Below are 21572 nucleotides of genomic sequence, written 5' to 3' on the forward strand. Positions count from 1 at the left end.
AGATTCCCAAAATTCCCCAAAATTCCCCCAAATCCCCCCAAAGTTCCCTGAAATTTCCCAGAATTCCCCAAAATGCCCCAAAATCCTCCCAAATTCCCCAAAATTCCTCGAAATTCCCCAAAATTCCCCCCAAAATCTCCCAAAATTCCCCCAAAATCCCCCCAAAATTTCCCAAAATTCCCCAAATTCCACCAAAATCCCCCGAAATTCCCCCCAGAATCTCCCAAAATTCCTTGAAATTCCCCAAAATTTCCTGAAATTCCCCAAAATTCCCCAAAATTTCCTGAAATTCCCCAGAATTCCCCAAATCCCCCCAAAATTCCCCCAAATTCCCCAAAATTCCCCCAAAAATCCCCAAAAATTTCCCCAAATCCCCCAAAAATCCCCCGAAATTCCCCAAAATTCCCCAAATTCCCCCAAAATTCCACCGAAATTCCCCTAAATCCCCCCAAAATTCCCCTAAATCCCCCCAAAATTCCATTTTCCCTCCCAAATTCCCATTTTTTTCCCCCCAAAACCCCAAAATTTGGATTTTTCCACCCAAAAAAAGGAGCCGAGAGCCCAAAATTCCAGAGTTTTTTTCCTTTATTGGGGGAGGGGCCCCCGATTTTCCCAATTTTTGGGTTTTTTTGGGGGAAAAAAAAAAAAGAAAAAATCCCAAAATTTTCCCATTTTTTGGAGAGGAAAAAAACCCCCAAATTTTCCTGGGAATTTTGGGATTTTTGGGGAATTTTTTCAGAATTTTTGGGGGATTTTGGGGTTTTTTGGGAATTTTTTTGGGAAATTTTGGGGAATTTTTTTGATTTTTTTTTTTTTAATTTTTTGGAATATTTTGGATTTTTTTGGAATTTTTTTTTTTTAATTTTTTGGGATTTTTTTTTTTTTTAATTTCTTGGGAATTTTTGGTGATTTTTTTTTTTAATATTTTGAATTTTTTTTTTTTAATTTTTTTTTTAATTTTTTTTTAATTTTTTGTTTTTTTGTTTTTTTAATTTTTTGGGAATTTTTTGGGAAATTTTTGGGAATATTTTGGGAAATTTTTTGGGAATTTTTTTGGGAATTTTTGGGAATATTTTGGGAATATTTTGGGATTTTTTTGGGGAATTTTTGGGAATTTTTTGGGAATTTTTGGGGGAGTTTCCCCCCCTTTGTGGGGGAGGGGCTGCCGGCAGCTGAGGAAGAGGAGGAAGAGGAATCCCAACCCCGTGAGGCCGAAGGCTCCGGAGGAGGAGGAAGAGGAGGACGATGAAGGCTCCAGAGGAGGAGGAGGAGGAAGAGGAGGAGGCTCCTCCATCCACGGCGAGGCCGAAGGCTCTGAGGAAGAGGAGGAGGAAGAGGAGGAGGAATCGGAACCCCTGAGGCCGAAGGCTCCAGAGGAGGAGGAGGACGACAATGAAGGCTCCAGCGGACGAGGAGGATGATGATGATGATGAAGGCCCAGGAGGAAGAGGAGGATGATGAAGGCTCAAAGGAGGAGGAGGATGATGAAGGCTCCAGAGAAGGATGATGATGATGATGAGGATGATGATGATGATGATGAAGGTGATGAAGGTGATGGTGATGAAGGTCAGGATGATGATGATGATGATGAGGATGATGAGGGTCTCAGCCGATGGTGAGGCCGAAGCCGCAGTGGAATTTCTCCTTCCTGTGGTTGATGAGGATGATGAAGGTGAGGGTGATGATGATGATGAAGGTCAGGATGATGATGATGATGATGATGATGATGATGATGATGATGAAGGTCTCAGCCGATGGTGAGGCCGAAGCCGCAGTGGAATTTCTCCTTCCTGTGGTTGATGAGGATGATGGTGATGGTGATGAAGGTCAGGATGATGATGATGATGAAGATGAAGGTGAGGATGAGGATGATGATGAAGGTCAGGATGATGATGATGATGATGATGATGATGAAGGTCTCAGCCGATGGTGAGGCCGAAGCCGCAGTGGAATTTCTCCTTCCTGTGGTTGATGAGGATGATGAAGGTGATGAAGATGATGAAGATGAAGGTCAGGATGATGATGATGATGATGATGATGATGATGATGATGGTCTCAGCCGATGGTGAGGCCGAAGCCGCAGTGGAATTTCTCCTTCCTGTGGTTGATGAGGGTGATGAAGGTGATGGTGATGAAGGTCAGGATGATGAAGATGAAGGTGAGGATGATGATGATGAGGATGATGATGATGAGGATGATGAAGGTGATGAAGATGAAGGTCAGGATGATGATGACGATGATGATGAAGGTGATGATGATGATGAGGATGATGATGATGAGGGTCTCAGCCGATGGTGAGGCCGAAGCCGCAGTGGAATTTCTCCTTCCTGTGGTTGATGAGGATGATGAAGGTGAGGGTGAGGATGATGATGAAGGTCAGGATGATGATGAGGATGATGATGATGATGATGATGAAGGTCTCAGCCGATGGTGAGGCCGAAGCCGCAGTGGAATTTCTCCTTCCTGTGGTTGATGAAGGCTCCCAGGGCCAGCGTGAGGGGGAGGGGCGGCAGCTTCTTCTCCAGCACCGCCCCCACCTGCCAGGAGCTGTCCAGGGAGCCTGGAAAATTCCCAAAATTCCCAACGTTTTCCCGGGAAATTTTTCCCAAATTTTTGGGAATTTTCCCCAAATTTTTCCCCAATTTTTTTGAGGATTTTTCCCGAATTTTTGGGATTTTTTTAAAATTTTTTTTAATTTTTTTCCCTTTTTTTTTTGAGTTTTTCCTGGGGCTTTTCAGCTCCTCCCATCTTTTCCCAACTTTTTTTGGGATTTTTCCCAATTTTTGGGATCGTTCCCAAATTTTTGGGAATTTTCCCCAAATTTTTCCCAAATTTTTTTTTATTTTTCACAAATTTTTGGGGATTTTTTTCCCATTTTTTAAATTTTTTTTCCACATTTTTTTTTAAGTTTTTCCCAGTTTTTTTAGCTCCTCCCATCCTTTCCCAACTTTTTTGGGATTTTTCCCAAGTTTTGGGATTTTTCCCAAATTTTTCCCGACATTTTTTTGGGATTTTTCCCCAAGTTTTGGGGACTTTTTGGGAATATTTTGGGGGGATTTTTGGGAATTTTTGGGAATTTTTGGGGAATTTTTGTGGGAATTTTTGGGAATTTTTTGGGAATTCTTGGGGGAGACTTTTGGAAATTTTGGGAATTTTTGGGGGGGGATTTTTGGGAATATTTTGGGGCGGATTTTTGGGAATTTTTTTCTGGGAATTTTTCAGGTTTTTTGGGGCAATTTTGGGCCGATTTTTGTGGGAATTTTTTGGGACTTCTTGGGACCATTTTGTGGGAATTTTTGGGAATATTTTGGGGCGGATTTTTGGGAATATTTTGGGGGGAATTTTTGGGAATTTGGATGAATTTTTTCTGGGAATTTTTCCGGTTTTTTGGGGCAATTTTGGGCCGATTTTTGTGGGAATTTTTGGGATTTTTTGGGACCATTTTGTGGGAATTTTTGGGAATATTTGGGGCGGATTTTTGGGAATATTTTGGGGGGAATTTTTGGGAATATTTTGGGGGGAATTTTTGGGAATTTGGATGAATTTTTGTGGGAATTTTTCAGGTTTTTTTGGCAACTTTGGGCCGATTTTTGTGGGAATTTCGTGGAATTTTGGGGATTTTTTTGTGGGATTTTTTGGGAATATTTTTTGGGAATTTCTGGGAATATTCTGGGCCGGTTTTCCGGGAATTTTTCGGGAATTCTCACCCCGGAACAGGAGATTCCCTCGGGGCAGCTCCAGTTGGTATCCGAAGGCGACGCTCGAGTCCTGGAGCCTCGTGCTGGCCTCAAACTCCACCCCCACCTGCAGCTGGAAACACCTGGGGGGTCTCACCTGTCCTGGGACCCCTCCCCAAATTCCAAACCCCCCAAAATTCCCAAATTTTCCCCGAATTTTCCCAAATTTTTCCCAATTTTTTAACGATTTTCCCCAATTTTGGAGTTTTTTTCCCCATTTTTGGGAGTTCCACCTGCAGCTGGAAACACCTGGGGGGTCTCACCTGTCCTGGGACCCCTCCCCAAATTCCAAACCCCCCAAAATTCCCAAATTTCCCCAAATTTTTCCCGATTTTTTCCCATTTTTCAGCATTTTTTCCTGATTTTTTAGCAGTTTTTCCCCATTTTTTAGGGTTTTTTCCCCGTTTTTGGGAGCCCCACCTGCAGCTGGAAACACCTGGGGGGTCTCACCTGTCCTGGGACCCCTCCCCAAATTCCAAACCCCCCAAAATTCCCAAATTTTCCCCAATTTTTCCCCATTTATTAACGATTTTTCCCATTTTTTAGTGATTTCTTTCCCAATTTTTGGGTTTTTTTCCCCATTTTTGGGAGCCCCACCTGCAGCTGGAAACACCTGGGGGGTCTCACCTGTCCTGGGACCCCTCCCCAAATTCCAAACCCCCCAAATTCCCAAATTTTCCCTGAATTTTCCCAAATTTTTCCCAATTTTTTAATGATTTTTCCCATTTTTTAGTGATTTTCCCCCAATTTTTTCCCAATTTTTGGGGTTTTCCCCCCATTTTTAACATCTGGAAACACCTGGGGGGTCTCACCTGTCCTGGGACCCCTCCCCAAATTCCAAACATCCCAAAATTCCCAAATTTTCCCAAATTTTTCCCGATTTTTTAATGATTTTTCCCATTTTTTAGTGATTTTTCCCCAATTTTTTCCCAATTTTTGGGGTTTTTCCCCCATTTTTAACAGTTGGAAACACCTGGGGGGTCTCACCTGTCCTGGGACCCTTCCCCAAATTCCAAACCCCCCAAATTCCCCAATTTTCCCAAATTTTCCCGATTTTTTCCCATTTTTTAGCATTTTTTCCTGATTTTTTAGCGATTTTTAGCAGTTTTTTCCCATTTTTTGGTGTTTTTTCCCCATTTTTGGGAGCCCCACCTGCAGCTGGAAACACCTGGGGGGTCTCACCTGTCCTGGGACCCCTCCCCAAATTCCAAACCCCCCAAATTCCCAAATTTTCCCAAATTTTCCCAATTTTTTTAGTGATTTTTAGCAATTTTTTCCCATTTTTTAACATTTTTTTCCCATTTTTGATGATTTTTTCCCAATTTTTGGGGTTTTTCCCCCATTTTGAACAGCTGGAAACACCTGGGGGGTCTCACCTGTCCTGGGACCCCTCCCCAAATTCCAAACCCCCCAAAATTCCCAAATTTTCCCAAATTTTCCCCAAATTTTTCCCATTTTTTAGTGATTTTTTCCCATTTTTTAACATTTTTTCCCATTTTTTGATGATTTTTTTCCCAATTTTTGGGGTTTTTCTCCCATTTTTGGGGTGTTCAGGTGTATTTTGGTGTCCCCAGGTGTATTTCAGGTGTCCCCAGGTGTATTTTGGTGTCTCCAGGTGTATTTCAGGTGTACTCACCTGTTCACTGGCTCGATGGTAACATGTCAGGTGTGAGTTTAGGTGTCCCCAGGTGTACTTTGGGTGTATTTTGGTGTCCCCAGGTGTATTTTAGGTGTCCCAGGTGTATTTTGGGTGTCCAGGTGTATTTCAGGTGTATTTCAGGTGTATTTCAGGTGTCCCCAGGTGTATTTTGGTGTCCCCAGGTGTATTTTTGGGCTGTCCAGGTGTATTTCAGGTGTCCAGGTGTATTTTTTGGTTGTTCAGGTGTATTTTAGGTGTCCCCAGGTGTATTTTTGGGGTGTCCAGGTGTCCCCAGGTGTCCCCAGGTGTATTTTGGGTGTACTCACCTGTTCACTGGCTCGATGATAATACGTCAGGTGTGAGTTTATGTGTCCCCAGGTGTATTTCAGGTGTATTTTGGTGTCCCCAGGTGTATTTTTGGGCTGTCCAGGTGTATTTCAGGTGTATTTTGGGTTGTCCAGGTGTATTCCAGGTGTACTCACCTGCTCACTGGCTCGATGATAATACGTCAGGTGTGAGTTTAGGTGTCCCCAGGTGTATTTTTGGGTTGTTCAGGTGTATTTTTGGGTTGTTCAGGTGTATTTCAGGTCTCCAGGTGTATTCCAGGTGTACTCACCTGCTCACTGGCTCGATGATAATACGTCAGGTGTGAGTTTAGGTGTCCCCAGGTGTATTTTTGGGTTGTTCAGGTGTATTTTGGTGTATTCCAGGTGTATTTCAGGTCTCCAGGTGTATTCCAGGTGTACTCACCTGCTCACTGGCTCGATGATAATACGTCAGGTGAGCCCCGGCCTGGCCCAGCGTCACCGTCCCGATCCACGACGGAGCTGGGCGGGAATTTGGGGTCACCTGGGGGGGTTTGGGGTCACCTGGGGGGGTTTGGGGTCACCTGGAGGGGGTTTGGGGTCACCTGGAGCAGGTTTGGGGTCACCTGGGGGGGTTTGGGGTCACCTGGAGCAGGTTTGGGGTCACCTGGAGGGGTTTGGGGTCACCTGGAGCAGGTTTGGGGTCACCTGGGGGGGGTTTGGGGTCACCTGGAGCAGGTTTGGGGTCACCTGGGGGGGTTTGGGGTCACCTGGGGGGGGTTTGGGGTCACCTGGGGGGGTTTGGGGTCACCTGGGGGGGTTTGGGGTCACCTGAGGGGGTTTGGGGGGGTTTGGGGGGGTTTGGGGTCACCTGGGGGGGGTTTGGGGTCACCTGGGGGGGTTTGGGGTCACCTGGAGCAGGTTTGGGGTCACCTGGGGGGGTTTGGGGTCACCTGGAGCAGGTTTGGGGTCACCTGGGGGGGTTTGGGGTCACCTGGGGGGTTTGGGGTCACCTGGGGGGGTTTGGGGGGGTTTGGGGTCACCTGGGGGGGTTTGGGGTCACCTGGGGGGGTTTGGGGTCACCTGGAGCAGGTTTGGGGTCACCTGGAGCAGGTTTGGGGTCACCTGGAGCAGGTTTGGGGTCACCTGGGGGGGTTTGGGGTCACCTGGAGCAGGTTTGGGGTCACCTGGAGCAGGTTTGGGGTCACCTGGAGCAGGTTTGGGGTCACCTGGGGGGGGTTTGGGGTCACCTGGGGGGGTTTGGGGTCACCTGGAGCAGGTTTGGGGTCACCTGGGGGGGTTTGGGGTCACCTGGAGCAGGTTTGGGGTCACCTGGAGCAGGTTTGGGGTCACCTGGGGGGGTTTGGGGTCACCTGGAGGGGTTTGGGGTCACCTGGGGGGGTTTGGGGTCACCTGGGGGGGGTTTGGGGTCACCTGGGGGGGGTTTGGGGTCACCTGGAGCAGGTTTGGGGTCACCTGGGGGGGTTTGGGGTCACCTGGAGGGGTTTGGGGTCACCTGGAGGGGTTTGGGGTCACCTGGGGGGGGTTTGGGGTCACCTGGAGGGGTTTGGGGTCACCTGGAGGGGTTTGGGGTCATCTGGGGGGGTTTGGGAATATTTTGGGAATATTTTTTGGGATAATTTTTTGGGATAATTCTTTGGAAATATTTTGGGGATATTTTGGGAATATTTTGGGGACATTTTGGAATAATTTCGGGAATATTTTGGGATAATTTTGGGAGGATTTTGGGATAATTTTGGGAATATTTTGGGAATATTTTTGGGATATTTTGGGAATATTTTGAGGATATTTCAGGAATATTTTGGGGATATTTTGGGGATATTTTGGGGATATTTGGGGATATTTTGGGAATATTTTGGGATAATTTTGGGATAATTTTGAAATAATTTTGGGGATATTTTGGGAATATTTTGGGTATATTTTAGGGATAATTTTGGGAATATTTTGGGATAACTTTAGGAATATTTTGGGATAATTTTGTGGATAGTTTGGGAATATTTTGGGGATATTTTGGGAATATTTTGGGAATATTTTAGGGATAATTTGGGAACATTTTTGGGATGAATTTGGGAATATTTTGGGACCATTTTTGGGGATATTTTGGGAATATTTTGGGGATATTTTGGGAATATTTTAGGGATATTTTGGGGATATTTTGGGGATAGTTTGGGCATTTTTTGGGATAATTTTGGGAATATTTTGGGGATATTTTGGGGATATTTTGGGAATATTTTTGGGATATTTTGGGATAATTTTGGGAATATTTTGGGGATATTTTGGGGATATTTTGGGGATATTTTGAGAATATTTTAGGAATAATTTTGGGAATATTTTGGGGATATTTTAGGAATATTTTAGGGATATTTTAGGGATATTTCGGGAATATTTGGGGATATTTTGGGGATATTTTGGGATATTTTGGGAATATTTTGGGGATATTTTGGGGATATTTTGGGATAATTTTGGGATAATATTGGGGATATTTTGGGATTATTTTTAGGAATATTTTGGGAATATTTTGGAAATATTTTGGGGATATTTTGGGGATATTTTGAGGATAGTTTGGGAATATTTTGGTAATATTTTGGGAATATTTTGGAATAATTTTGGGAATATTTTAGGGATATTTTGGGGATATTTTGGGAATATTTTAGGAATATTTTGGGGATATTTTAGGGATATTTTGGGAATATTTTATGGATATTTTGGGGATATTTTGGGATAATTTTGGGAATATTTTGGGAATATTTTTTGGTATCATTTTAGGGATATTTTAGGATGATTTTTGGGATAATTTTGTGGATATTTTGGGATAATTTTAGGGATATTTTGGGAATATTTTGGGAATATTTTGGGATAATTTTGGGGATATTTTGGGATAATTTTGGGGATATTTTGGGGATATTTTGGGAATATTTTGGGGATATTTTGGGGATATTTTGGGAATATTTTTGGGGATATTTTGGGAATATTTTGGGGTGATTTTGGGAATATTTTAGGGATATTTTGGGAACATTTTGGGGATATTTTGGGATAATTTTGGGAATATTTTGGGGATATTTTGGGACAATTTTGGGGATATTTTGGGATAATTTTGGGGATATTTTGGAATAATTTTGGGAATATTTTAGGAATATTTTGGGATGACTTTGGGAATATTTTGGGGTTCATCTCACCTGAATATCTCCCGGCCAGCGACAGCACCGCCCCCTCCTCCCCGGGGCGCCGGTGATAAACGAGCTCCGCCCCCAGGGCCAGGTGAGCCGTGACGCTCTGCAGGTAATGAGCCACCAGGATCCCTGCAAAATTCCCAAAATTCCTGAAATTCCCAAAATTCCCAACAATTCCCAACAATTCCCAAAGATTCCCAAAAATTCCCGGGGTCCTGAGGGGATGGGAGGGGGAGAAAAAAGGGAAAAAGGGGAATTTGGGGAAAATTTTGGGAATTTTGGGGGGAAATTTTGGAGAAATTTTGGGAGAAAATTCCCAAAATTCCCCAAAATTCCCAAAATTCCCAACAATTCCCAACAATTCCCAAAAATTCTGGGGGTCCTGAGGGGATGGGAGGGGGAGAAAAAAGGGAAAAAGGGGAAATTTGGGGGAAATTTTGGGAATTTTGGGGGGAAATTTTGGAGAAATTTGGGGGAAATTTGGGGAGAAAATTCCCAAAATTCCCCAAAATTCCCGAAATTCCCCAAAATTCCCGAAATTCCCAACAATTCCCAACCATTCCCAACCATTCACAACAATTCCCAAAAATTCCCGAGGTCCTGAGGGGATGGGAGGGGGAGAAAAAAGGGAAAAAGGGGGAATTTGGGGGAAATTTTGGAGAAATTTGGGGAGAAAATTCCCAAAATTCCCCAAAATTCCCGAAATTCACAACAATTCCCAAAGATTCCCAAAGATTCCGGGGGTCCTGAGGGGACGGGAGGGGGAGAAAAAAGGGAAAAAGGGGGGAATTTGGGAGAAATTTTGGGAATTTTGGGGGGAAATTCTGGAGAAATTTGGGGGAAATTTGGGGAGAAAATTCCCAAAATTTCCAAAAATTCCCGAAATTCCCAACAATTCCCAACAATTCCCAAAGATTCCCAAAGATTCCCAAGGTCCTGAGGGGATGGGAGGGGGAGAAAAAAGGGAAAAAGGGGGAATTTGGGGGAAATTTTGGGAATTTTGTGGGGAAATTTTGGAGAAATTTGGGGGAAATTTGGGGAGAAAATTCCCAAAATTCCCAAAAATTCCCGAAATTCCCGACCATTCCCAACAATTCCCAATGATTCCCAACCATTCCCAACAATTCCCAAAAATTCCCGAGGTCCTGAGGGGATGGGAGGGGGAGAAAAAAGGGAAAAAGGGGAAATTTTGGGAATTTTGGAGAAATTTGGGGAGAAAATTCCCAAAATTCCCAAAAATTCCCAAAATTCCCAAAATTCCCAACGATTCCCAAAAATTCTGGGGGTTCTGAGGGGATGGGAGGGGGAGAAAAAAGGGAAAAAGGGGAAATTTGGGGGAAATTTTGGGGAATTTTGGGAATTCTGGAGGGTCTGGGATGGCTAAAAATGCTGGGAAAAGGAAAATTTGGGAGAATTTGGGAGAAATTGGGAATTTTTGGGAATTCCTAGGGGGATTTTGGGGTATTTTTGGGTGCTTTTGGGTGTTTTTGGGATATTTTTGGGGTGTTTTTGGGGTTGTTTTTGGGTATTTTGGGGGGTACTTTTGGGGTATTTTTTGGGGTTTTTGGGGGTAATTTTGGGGATTTTTTAGGGTGTTTTTTGGGATATTTTTGGGGTATTTTTGTGGTATTTTTGAGGTGTTTTTGGGGTATTTTAGGAGTTATTTTTTGCAATTTTTTGAGGTGTTTTTGGGGTGTTTTTGGGACATTTTTGGGGTTATTTTTTTGTGATTTTTTTGAGGTGTTTTTGGGGTATTTTTGGGGTGTTTTTTGGCTGTTTTTGAGGTGTTTTTGGGGTGTTTTGGGGATATTTTTTGGGATATTTTTGGGGTGTTTTTGGGACATTTTTGGGGTTGTTTTTTGTGATTTTTTGAGGTGTTTTTGGGGTATTTTTTGGGTGTTTTGGGGTGGTTTTTGGGATATTTTTGGGGTGTTTTGGGGGTTTTTTTTGGCTGTTTTTGAGGGGTTTTTTTTGTGTTTTGGGGACATTTTTGGGGTAATTTTTTGGGTGTTTTTGGGATATTTTTGGGGTAATTTTTTGGGATTTTTTTGGGTGTTTTTTGGGATTTTTTTAGGTGTTTTTGAGGTGTTTTTGGGGATTTTTTTGAGTTGTTTTCTGGGGGTTTTGGGGGATTTTTTTGTGGTTTTTGGGGGTTTTTGGGGATTTTTTTGAGTTGTTTTTTGGGTGTTTTTAGGGTGTTTTTTGGGGATTTTTTAGGGTGTTTTTTGGCTGTTTTTGGGGTGGTTTTGGGGTGTTTTTGGGGATTTTTTTGGTGTGTTTTTAGGGTGTTTTTGAGGTGTTTTTGGCTGTTTTTGGGGTGGTTTTGGGGTGTTTTTTGGGGATTTTTTTGAGTTGTTTTTTGGGTGTTTTTGGGGTGTTTAGGTGGTGTTTTTGGGGTGTTTTTGGGGGTGTTTTTGGGGATTTTTTTGGGTGTTTTTGGGGTATTTTTGGGGTATTTTGGGGGTTTTTTTTGGGTGTTTTTAGGGTGTTTTTGAGGTGTTTTTGGGGTATTTTTTGGGCTGTTTTGGGGGTGTTTTTTGGGATATTTTGGGGGTGTTTTTGGGGAATTTTTTTGGCTGTTTTTTGGGTGTTTTTTTGGGTGTTTTTAGGGTGTTTTTGGGATATTTTGGGGTGTTTTTGGGGTGTTTTTTGGGTGTTTTTGGGATATTTTTGGGGTAATTTTTTGGGATTTTTTGGGTGTTTTTTGGGATTTTTTTGGGTGTTTTTGAGGTGTTTTTGGGGATTTTTTTGAGTTGTTTTCTGGGTGTTTTGGGGGATTTTTTTTGTGTTTTTTGGGTGTTTTTGGGATATTTTTGGGTGTTTTTGGGATTTTTTGGGGTGTTTTTGGGGTAATTTTTTGAGTGTCTTTCGGGTGTTTTTGGGGTGTTTTTGAAGTTGTTTTTGGGACATTTTTGGGGTAATTTTTTGGGATTTTTTTGGGTGTTTTTTGGGTGTTTTTCAGGTGTTTTTGAGAATTTTTTTTGTGGATTTTGGGTGGTTTTGGGGTGTTTTTTGGGTGTTTTTGGGATGTTTTTGGGATATTTTTGGGGTAATTTTTTGGGATTTTTTGGGTGTTTTTTGGGATTTTTTTAGGTGTTTTTGAGGGGTTTTTGGGGAGTTTTTTGAGGTTTTTTTGGGGTGTTTTGGGGGATTTTTTTTTGTGTTTTTTGGGTGTTTTTTGGGTGTTTTTGGGATATTTTTGGGGTAATTTGGGATTTTTTGGGATATTTTTGGGTGTTTTTGGGATATTTTTGGGGTAATTTTTTGGAATTTTTTGGGTGTTTTTTGGGTGTTTTTGAGGTGTTTTTGGGGATTTTTTTGAGTTGTTTTCTGGGTGTTTTGGGGGAATTTTTTTTGTGTTTTTTGGGTGTTTTTTGGGTGTTTTTGGGATATTTTTGGGGATTTTTTGGGGTGTTTTTTGGGTGGTTTTTGGGTGTTTTTAGGGATTTTTTTTGTGTGTTTTTAGGGTGTTTCTTTGGGATTTTTTTGGGTGTTTTTTGGGTGGTTTTTGGGTGTTTTTGGGGATTTTTTTGGTGTGTTTTTAGGGTGTTTTTGCCTGTTTTTGGGGTGGTTTTGGGGTGTTTTTTTAGGGTGGTTTTGGGTGGCTTTGAGTGTTTTTTGGGGTGGTTTTGGGGTGGTTTTGGGGATTTATTTTGTGTTTTCTGGGGTGTTTTTGAGGTGCTTTTGAGGTGTTTTTTGGGTGTTTTTTGGCTGTTTTTAAGGTGTTTTTGGGGTGTTTTTGAGGTGTTTGGGGGGTTTTTTTTTTTGATTTTTTGGGTGTTTTTGAGGTGTTTTTTGGGTGGTTTTGGGATTTTTTTTTTGGCTATTTTTGGGGGCGCTTTTGGGGATTTTTTTGGGTGTTTTTGGGGTATTTTTGGGATATTTTGGGGGTGTTTTTGGGGATTTTTTTGGGGTGTTTTTGAGGTGTTTTTTGGGTGTTTTTTGGCTGTTTTTGGGGTGTTTTTTGGCTGTTTTTGAGGTGTTTTTGGGGATTTTTTTTTGGGTGTTTTTGAGGTGTTTTTTGGCTGTTTTTTGGGGTGTTTTTAGGGTGTTTTTAGGTTGTTTTTGGGTGTTTTTGGCCGTTTTTGGGTCATTTTTGGGGTGTTCTCACCCGATCCCATCAGGATGTCGGGGTTGCCCAGGGTCAGCGCCGCCGTGAAGTCTCCGCCCCGATATTCCCCGTCCAGCTGCCAGTTCACAAACTTGGACTGCTGAGTCTGGGCCAAAAAAACGGGAATTTGGGAAAAATCCCCATTTTTGGGAGAAATCCCAATTTTTGGGAAAAAAATCCCATTTTTTGGGGAAAAAAATCCCATTTTTTTGGGGAAAAAATGGTGATTTTTGGGGAAAAAATGGCATTTTTCGGGGATAAATTTTGGTTTTTGCAAGGAAAAATAAGAAGTTTTTGGAAAAAAATTAAATTTTTTGGGATAAAACCGGATTTTTGGGGGAGAAATGGAAGTTTTTGGGGAAAAATGGTGTTTTTTGGGGATAAATCTTGGTTTTTGTGGGGAAAAATTGGAGGTTTTGGGAAGAAAATTGGGGGTTTTGGGGTAAATCAAATACTTGGGAGAAAAATCCTGGATTTTGAGGAAAAAAAACCTGATTTTTTTTGGGAAAAAATCCCAGATTTTGGGGATAAAAATCCTGACTTTTTTTTGGGAAAAAATCCTGGTTTTTGGAGAGGAAAAAAACCCTGATTTTGGGGGGTAAAAATCCCATTTTTGGGGGGAAAAAAATCCCAGATTTCGGGTAAAAAAATCTGATTTTGGGGGGAAAAAATCCTGATTGTTTGGGGGGAAAAATCCTGATTTTTGGAGGTAAAATCCCATTTTTTGGGGAAAAAAATCCCAGATTTTGGGTAAAAAAAATCCTGGATTTTGGGGGGAAAAAAGTCACAGATTTTGGGTAAAAAAAATCTGATTTTTTGGGGAAAAAATCTTGGTTTTTGGGGATAAAAATCCCAGATTTTGGGTAAAAAAAATCTGATTTTTTGGGGGAAAAATTCTGGTTTTTGGGGGAAAAAAATCCCAGATTTTGGGTAAAAAAAAATCTGATTTTGGGGGGAAAAAATCCTGGTTTTTGGGGGAAAAAATCCCAGATTTTGGGTAAAAAAAAATCTGATTTTGGGGGGAAAAAATCCTGGTTTTTGGGGGAAAAAAATCCCAGATTTTGGGTAAAAAAAATCTGATTTTTGGGGGAAAATATCCTGGTTTTTTGGGGATAAAAATCCCAGATTTTAGGTAAAAAAAAATCTGATTTTTGGGGGAAAAAATCCTGGTTTTTGGGGGAAAAAAATCCCAGATTTTGGGTAAAAAAAATCTGATTTTTGGGGGAAAATATCCTGGTTTTTTGGGGATAAAAATCCCAGATTTTGGGTAAAAAAAAATCTGATTTTTGGGGGAAAAAAATCCCAGATTTTGGGTAAAAAAAAATCTGATTTTTGGGGGAAAAAATCATGGGTTTTGGGGATAAAATCCCATTTCTTTGGGGGAAAAAATCCTGATTTTTTTGGGGGAAAAAATCCTGGTTTTTGGGGATAAAAAATCCCAGGTTCCCAAAATTCCACCTAAAAACTCCCAACCCCCCAAAATTCCCAAAACCCTCCCAAAATTCCCCCAAAATTCCACCCAAAAACCCCAAAAATTCCCAGAAATTCCCGGAATTCCCAGATTTCCGTACCTGGAAAGCCACCTTGGAGCGGATCCTGGAGCTCACCTGGTGAACCACCTGAGCGTTGAGGCTCCCGCTGTTGTCCATGTCCCCCACCAGCACTGGGAATGCCTGGAATTCCAGGGAAATTTGGGGAATTTTTTGGGAATTTTGGGGGGATTTTTGGGGAATTTTTGGGGATTTTTTGGGAATTTTTGGGGATTTTTTGGGAATTTTTTGGGAATTTTTTGGGGATTTTTTAGGGGATTTTTTGAGGATTTTTTGGGATTTTTTGAGAATTATTTTGGGATTTTTTGAGGATTTTTTGGGAATATTTTGGGAATATTTTAGGAATTTTGGGGGATTTTTTGGGATTATTTTGGGATTTTTTGGGATTTTTTGGGGATTTTTTGGGAGATTTTTTGAGGATTTTTTGGAATTTTTTGAGAATTATTTTGGGATTTTTTGAGGATTTTTTGGGAATATTTTGGGAATATTTTAGGAATTTTGGGGGATTTTTTGGGAATTTTTTGGGATTTTTTGGGGATTTTTTGGGAATTTTTTTGGAATTTTTTGGAATTTTTTGAGAATTATTTTGGGAATTTTTGAGGATTTTTTGGGAATATTTTGGGAATATTTTAGGAATTTTGGGGGATTTTTTGAGAAATTTTTTGGAAATTTTTGGGGATTTTGTGGGATTTTCTTGGGAAATTTTTGAGAATTTTTTGGAAATTTTTGGGGATTTTTTGGGGATTTTTTTGGGAAATTTTTGAGAATTTTTGGGGATTTTTTGGGGATTTTTTGAGGATTTTTTGAGGATTTTTTGGAATTTTTTGAGAATTATTTTGGGATTTCTTGAGGATTTTTTGGGAATATTTTGGGAATATTTTAGAATTTTGGGGGATTTTTTGGGAATTTTTTGGGAATTTTGGGGGATTTTTTGGGATTTTCTTGGGAAATTTTTGAGAATTTTTTGAGAATTTTTGGGGATTTTTTGAAGATTATTTTGGGACTTTTTGAGGATTTTTTGGGAATATTTTGGGAATTTTTTGGAAATTTTTGGGGATTTTTTGGGATTTTCTTGGGAAATTTTTGAGAATTTTTTGAGAATTTTTGAAGATTATTTTGGGATTTTTTGAGGATTTTTTTGGGAATATTTTGGGGATATTTTGGGGATATTTTAGGATTTTTTGGGATTTTTTGGGGGATTTTTTACGGAATTTTTTGGGATTTTTTAAAGATTTTTTAGGGATTTTTTGAAGATTTTTTGGGAATTTTTTGAGGATTCTTTGGGAATATTTTAGGAATTTCTGAAGATTTTTTGGGGATTTTGGGGGTGAATTTTTTGGGGAATTTTTTGGGAATTTTTGGGGATTTTCTGTGGGGATTTTTGGGAGAAGTCCAATCCCAAAATTCCCAAAATTCCAATCCCAAACTTCCCAAAAAAACCCAAAATCTGAAATTCCAACCCCCAAAATCCCAATTTTCCCCCAAACCCTCCCAAAATCCCAAATTTCCAACCCCAAACTTCCCAAAAAACCCCAAAATCCCAAATTTCCAACCCCAAACTTCCCAAAAAACCCCAAAATCCCAAATTCCAGCCCCAAATTTCCCAAAAATCCCCCCAAAGTTCCCAAAATTCCCAAATTTCCAACCCCAAAATCCCAACCCCCAAAACCCCCCGAAAATCCCCAAAAAATCCCCAAAATCCAAATTTTCCCCCAAATCCCAAAATTCCAACCCCCAAAATCCCAAAAAAAACCCAAAATCCCAAATTCCCGACCCCAAACTTCCCAAAAATCCCCAAAATCCAAAAAAAATCCCAATTTTCCCCCAATTCCCCCCAAAATTCCCAAATTTCCAACCCCAAACTTCCCAAAAAACCCAAAAAATCCCAATTTTCCAACCCCAAACTTCCCAAAAAACCCAAAAAATCCCAATTTTCCCCCAAATCCCCAACCCCCCCAGCCCCTCCCCCCATTCCCAAACCCCCCAGGAATTCCCAACATTCCCAGAATTCCCGGAATTCCGAAATTCCCGGAATTTCACCTCGGTTGGGCTCAGGTGCTTCGTTCCCACGTAGGTGGCCCCGAAATGATATTGGACTCGCCCAAAGTGCTCAGGGCAACCGTGTGGTTCACCTGGAAAAGAGGGAAAATCCCCGGAATTCCCAAAATTCCCACCGGAATCCTTAAAATTCCCAAATCCCAAAAAAAATCCGGAAAAATCCGCCCAGAAATGGAAAAAAAAGCCCCAAAAAAGCCCCAAAAATGCCCCAAAAATGGTCCTGGAAAGGGTTAATGGATCCCAAATTCACCTGGAAAAGAGGGAAAATCCCGGAATTCCCAAAATTCCAACCAGGAATGGTTAAAAATTCCCAAATCCAAAAAAAAATCCCGGAAAAATCCGCCCAGAAATGGAAAAAAAAAGCCCCAAAAACGCCAAAAAATTAAAAAAAAAATGACCTAAAAATGACCAAAAAATGGGAAAAGGGCAGGAAAATCCCGGAATTCCCAAAATTCCGACTGGGAATCCTTAAAAATTCCAAATCCAAAAAAAAACCGGAAAAATCCGCCCAGAAATGGAAAAAAAAGCCCCAAAAACGCCAAAAAATGGCACAAAAATGAGCTAAAAATGACCTAAAAATGACCTAAAAATTGGGAAAAGGGCGGGAAAATCCCGGAATTCCAAAATTCCCACCGGGAATCCTTAAAAATTCCCAAATCCCAAAAAAAATCCGGAAAAATCCACCCAGAAATGGAAAAAAAACACCAAAAATGCCCCAAAAAATGGCACAAAAATGACCTAAAAATGACCTAAAAATGACCTAAAAATTGGGAAAAGGGCGGGAAAATCCCGGAATTCCAAAATTCCAACCGGGAATGGTTAAAAATTCCCAAATCCCAAAAAAATCCCGGAAAAATCCGCCCAGAAATGGAAAAAAAAGCCCCAAAAACGCCCAAAAATGACCTAAAAATGACCTAAAAATGACCTAAAAATGACCTAAAAATTGGGAAAAGGGCGGGAAAATCCTGGAATTCCCAAATTCCGACCGGGAATGGTTAAAAATTCCAAATCCCAAAAAAAAATCCCGGAAAAATCCGCCCAGAAATGGAAAAAAAAGCCCCCAAAATGCCCAAAAATTGGCACAAAATGACCTAAAAATGATCTAAAAATTGGGGGAAAAGGGCGGGAAAATCCCGGAATTCCCAAAATTCCAACCGGAATCCTTAAAAAATTCCCAAATCCCAAAAAAAAATCCCGGAAAAATCCGCCAGAAATGGAAAAAAAAGCCCCAAAAACGCCAAAAATTGGCACAAAAATGACCTAAAAATGCCCTAAAAATGACCTAAAAATGACCTAAAAATGACCTAAAAATGACAAAAAAATTGGGAAAAGGGCGGGAAAATCCCGGAATTCCCAAAATTCCGACCGGGAATCCTTAAAAATTCCCAAATCCCAAAAAAAATCCCGGAAAAATCCGCCAGAAATGGAAAAAAACCACCAAAAATGCCAAAAAATTGGCACAAAAATTACCTAAAAATGACCTAAAAATGACCTAAAAATGATGTAAAAATTGGGAAAAGGGCGGGAAAATCCCGGAATTCCCAAAATTCCCACTGGGAATCCTTAAAAATTCCCAAATCCCAAAAAAAATCCCGGAAAAATTTCATTAAAAGCCCCAAAAAGCCCCAAAAAGGCGGAAAAAGCGTCGGGAACTCCCCGAAATTCCAGAAAATTCCCCCAAAATTCCCAAAAATTCCCCAAAATTCCCCAAAAATTCCCGGAAATTTCTGGAATTTCCCGGAAATTCCGGGAATTTTTTGGGATGGGCACCTGGAAGTGGTTGCTGAGTCCTTTGTTCACCGTCAGCTTCACCCCCTCCATCTGCACCGGGAACAGCTCTGGAAAAAAAACGGGAATTCCGGGGAAATTCGGGAATTCTGGGGGGGAAATCGGGAATTTTGGGGGGAAAAATGGGAATTTTGGGGGGAAAATTGGGAATTTTGGGGGGAAAATTGGGAATTTGGGCAAAAAAAATGGGAATTTTGGGAGGGAAAATTGGGAATTTGGGGGAAAAATGGGAATTTTGGGGGGAAAAATGGGAATTTTGGGGGGAAAATTGGGAATTTTGGGGTGAAATTCGGGAATTCCAGGGGAAATTCGGGAATTTGGGAGGGAAAAAATGGGAATTTTGGGGGATTTTGGGGGGAAAAATGGGAATTTTGGGGGGAAAAATTGGGAATTTGGGCAAAAAAAAGGGAATTTTGGGGGGAAATCGGGAATTTGGGGGGAAAATTGGGAATTTGGGGGGAAAAGTTGGGAATTTTGGGGAAATTCGGGAATTTTGGGGGGAAAATTGGGAATTTTGGGGGAAATCGGGAATTTGGGGGGAAAATGGGAATTTTGGGGGAAAAATGGGAATTTTGGGGGGAAAAATGGGGATTTTGGGGAAATTCGGGAATTTTGGGGGGGAAAAATGGGAATTTTGGGGGGGGAAAAATGGGAATTTTTGGGGGGAAATTGGGAATTTGGGGGGAAATTCGGGAATTTGGGGGGAAATTGGGAATTCTGGGGGAAATTCAGGAATTTTCGGGGAAAATTGGGAATTTTGAGGAGGGAAATTGGGAATTTTGAGGAGGGAAATTGGGAATTTGGGAGGATTTTGAGGGTATTTGAGAGGGAATAAAAGGGGAATTTAGGGAGGGGAAAAAATGGGAATTTTGAGGGGATTTTGGGGGGAAAATTGGGAATTTTGGGGGAGATTTTGGGGGATTTTTGGGGGGATTTTTGAGGTGATTTTTGAGGTGATTTTGGGGGATTTTGGGGCAGTTTTGGGGGATATTTTTGGGATATTTTGGGGATATTTTGGGGTTATTTTTGGGGGTATTTTGGGGTTATTTTTGGGGTTATTTTGGGCTATTTTGGGTCACTTTTGGGGGTTATTTTTGGGATATTTCAGGGCTATTTTTGGGCTGTTTTGGGGTTATTTTTGGGGTTATTTTGGGCTATTTTGGGGTTATTTTGGGGGTTATTTTTGGGGTTATTTTGGGCTATTTTGGGTCAGTTTTGGGGTTATTTTTGGGATATTTCAAGGCTATTTTTGGGCTGTTTTGGGGTTATTTTTGGGGTTATTTTGGGCTATTTTGGGTCACTTTTTGGGGTTATTTTTGGGGTTATTTTGGGATATTCTGAGGTTATTTTTGGGGTTATTTTGGGGTATTTTGGGTCACTTTTTGGGGTTATTTTTGGGATATTTCAGGGCTATTTTTGGGGTTATTTTTGGGATATTTCTGGGCTATTTTTGGGCTGTTTTGGGGTTATTTTTGGGGTTATTTGTGGCTATTTTGGGTCACTTTTTGGGGTTATTTTTGGGATATTTTGTGGTTATTTTTGAGGTTATTTTGGGCTATTTTGGGGATATTTTTGGGGTTATTTTTGGGGTTATTTTGGGCTATTTTGGGGTTATTTTTGGGCTATTTTGGGGTTATTTTTGGGGTTATTTTGGGCTATTTTGGGTCACTTTTTGGGGTTATTTTGAGGATATTTTGAGGTTATTTTTGGGGTTATTTTGGGGTATTTTGGGTCACTTTTTGGGGTTATTTTTGGGATATTTCAGGGCTATTTTTGGGGTTATTTTGGGCTATTTGGGGTCACTTTTTGGGGTTATTTTTGGGATATTTCAGGGATATTTCAGGAATATTTTGGGGTTATTTTTGGGGTTATTTTGAGGTTATTTTTGGGGTTATTTTGGGTTATTTTGGGTCACTTTTTAGGGTTTTTTTTTCTCTCACCTTTACAGCGCCGGTGACATTCCTCAAAGGCTCCGGGGTTGGGCAGGGGGTCCCCGCCCGCTTCGGGGGTCCGGGGGGGGAGGGGCGCCCCTCCCCCACCCCCCAAGCCACTGACGGGGGGGGGACCCCCAAACCCTGGGGGGGGCACGGGGAGGAGTGGGGGAGGGGCGCTGGGTGGGGGAGGGGGGGATCCGGCGGCCCAAACGTTGCCCATGTTGGGGAGGGGGAGGGGAAGGGCTGGAAAAGAAAAAAAAAAACACAAAAAAATTTTAAAATTTTGCCGGAAAAAAAAATCCCGAATTTTGAACTCGACCTTCCCCCACCCCCCCCCCCCCCCCCCCACCCCCAACTTGGAATTCCCGCCACCGCGCGGGGTTTTCCCGCCAAATCCAGACCCCCCAGCAATAACCCCACCCCCAATTCCTCACCCCCTTTTTGGGGTGACCCCAAAAAGCCCCAAAAAGCCCCAAAATCGCCCCAAATTCTCCTCCCCTCCCCCCCCCGCCCCTCACGCTGAACTCACGCGGAGACGGCCGGAGAGCGCCGAGCTCTGGCCACGCCCCCACGCCGCGCTCCCATTGGCTGCCGCATCCCGAACGCGCTCTCCGATTGGTTAATCCTTAATTAGTCCCGCCCACGCGCGCTTCCCATTGGTCGCCACCTCACGGTGTTGTTCCCGTCCCGCCTCTCGGGGGTCAGGGGCGGTGGAAGCCACGCCCTTTCCGTGACGTTTCGCTCTTCCATTGGTTGGTTGGAGGTCGGCCCCGCCCACCGAGCGCTCCTATTGGTCAGAGCCACGCGGGGCGGGAGCGACCATAGAGGCGCCAAGGGCGAGCGGGGCGGAGCGGCCATCTTGAGGGCGCCGCCATCTTGGGGAGGGCGGTGCTGGAGGACCGTCGCCATGGCAACGGAGAAAAGGCGGGAAAAGTCGCTCTTCACCCCCCTCCTCCCCCTCCCCCGGTTTGGCGTTAATTTCGGGTTATGACGTCAGGGCGCGGGGATGACGTCATGGATACGCATAGGGGTGACGCTGACGTCATCAGCGCGCGACAGAATATGAATGAGTTTTTGGGGAATTTTTGGAGGATTTTTTGAAGAAATTTTGGGAATTTTGGGGGAATTTTGGGGGAATTTTGAGGGAATTTTTTGCGCCTTCTTCGGAGGATTTTTTGGGAAAAATTTTGGGAATTTTTGGGAATTTTTTGGGAATTTTTTGGGGAATTTTAGGGGAATTTTTTGGGAATTTTTGGAAG

The 21572-nt window shown here is 42.1% G+C and overlaps 2 protein-coding genes across 20 annotated transcripts; one reads left to right on the plus strand and one right to left on the minus strand.

The window, feature by feature from the left end:
* The first annotated feature begins 980 nt into the window (after positions 1-980).
* On the plus strand, positions 981-2504 carry LOC131574007 (trigger factor-like). Of its 19 annotated transcripts, none has more exons than XM_058828378.1 (4): positions 986-1880; positions 1917-1986; positions 2204-2281; positions 2376-2458. In XM_058828378.1, the coding sequence occupies exons 1-4, from the start codon at positions 1755-1757 to the stop codon at positions 2432-2434; spliced, it is 333 nt and encodes a 110-aa protein (XP_058684361.1). In that variant the 5' UTR covers positions 986-1754; the 3' UTR covers positions 2435-2458. The 19 variants fall into 19 exon arrangements, 18 of the variants coding, with proteins under 18 accessions (XP_058684361.1, XP_058684362.1, XP_058684364.1 ...); XM_058828379.1 differs by having other exon boundaries at positions 986-1811; positions 1851-1986; XM_058828381.1 differs by having other exon boundaries at positions 986-1811; positions 1857-1986.
* Positions 2421-20548, minus strand: LOC131574006 (mitochondrial import receptor subunit TOM40 homolog). Its single transcript, XM_058828364.1, is given in 10 exon segments — positions 2421-2560; positions 3708-3810; positions 6127-6203; positions 8879-9001; positions 12984-13089; positions 14555-14656; positions 16574-16626; positions 16629-16665; positions 18362-18429; positions 20320-20548. Coding segments are annotated over 10 exon segments (1023 nt in total). The 5' UTR covers positions 20534-20548.
* Between the last annotated feature and the right edge of the window lie 1024 nt (positions 20549-21572).

Source organism: Poecile atricapillus (assembly GCF_030490865.1).
Source record: "Poecile atricapillus isolate bPoeAtr1 chromosome 32 unlocalized genomic scaffold, bPoeAtr1.hap1 SUPER_32_unloc_3, whole genome shotgun sequence".
NCBI classification, from domain to species: Eukaryota; Metazoa; Chordata; class Aves; order Passeriformes; family Paridae; genus Poecile; species Poecile atricapillus.

What these genes read in the sequence shown, in the direction of transcription:
- LOC131574007 (XM_058828366.1), top strand. Translation starts at nt 1,755, where the DNA reads ATGGTGAGGCCGAAGCCGCAGTGGAATTTCTCCTTCCTGTGGTTGATG. An exon ending in GGTTGATGAGGATGATGAAG is followed by an intron (nt 1,987 to 2,203) that starts GTGATGAAGATG and finishes AGGATGATGAAG; the next exon opens with GTGATGAAGATGAAGGTCAG. An exon ending in TGAGGATGATGATGATGAGG is followed by an intron (nt 2,282 to 2,375) that starts GTCTCAGCCGAT and finishes ATGATGATGAAG; the next exon opens with GTCAGGATGATGATGAGGAT.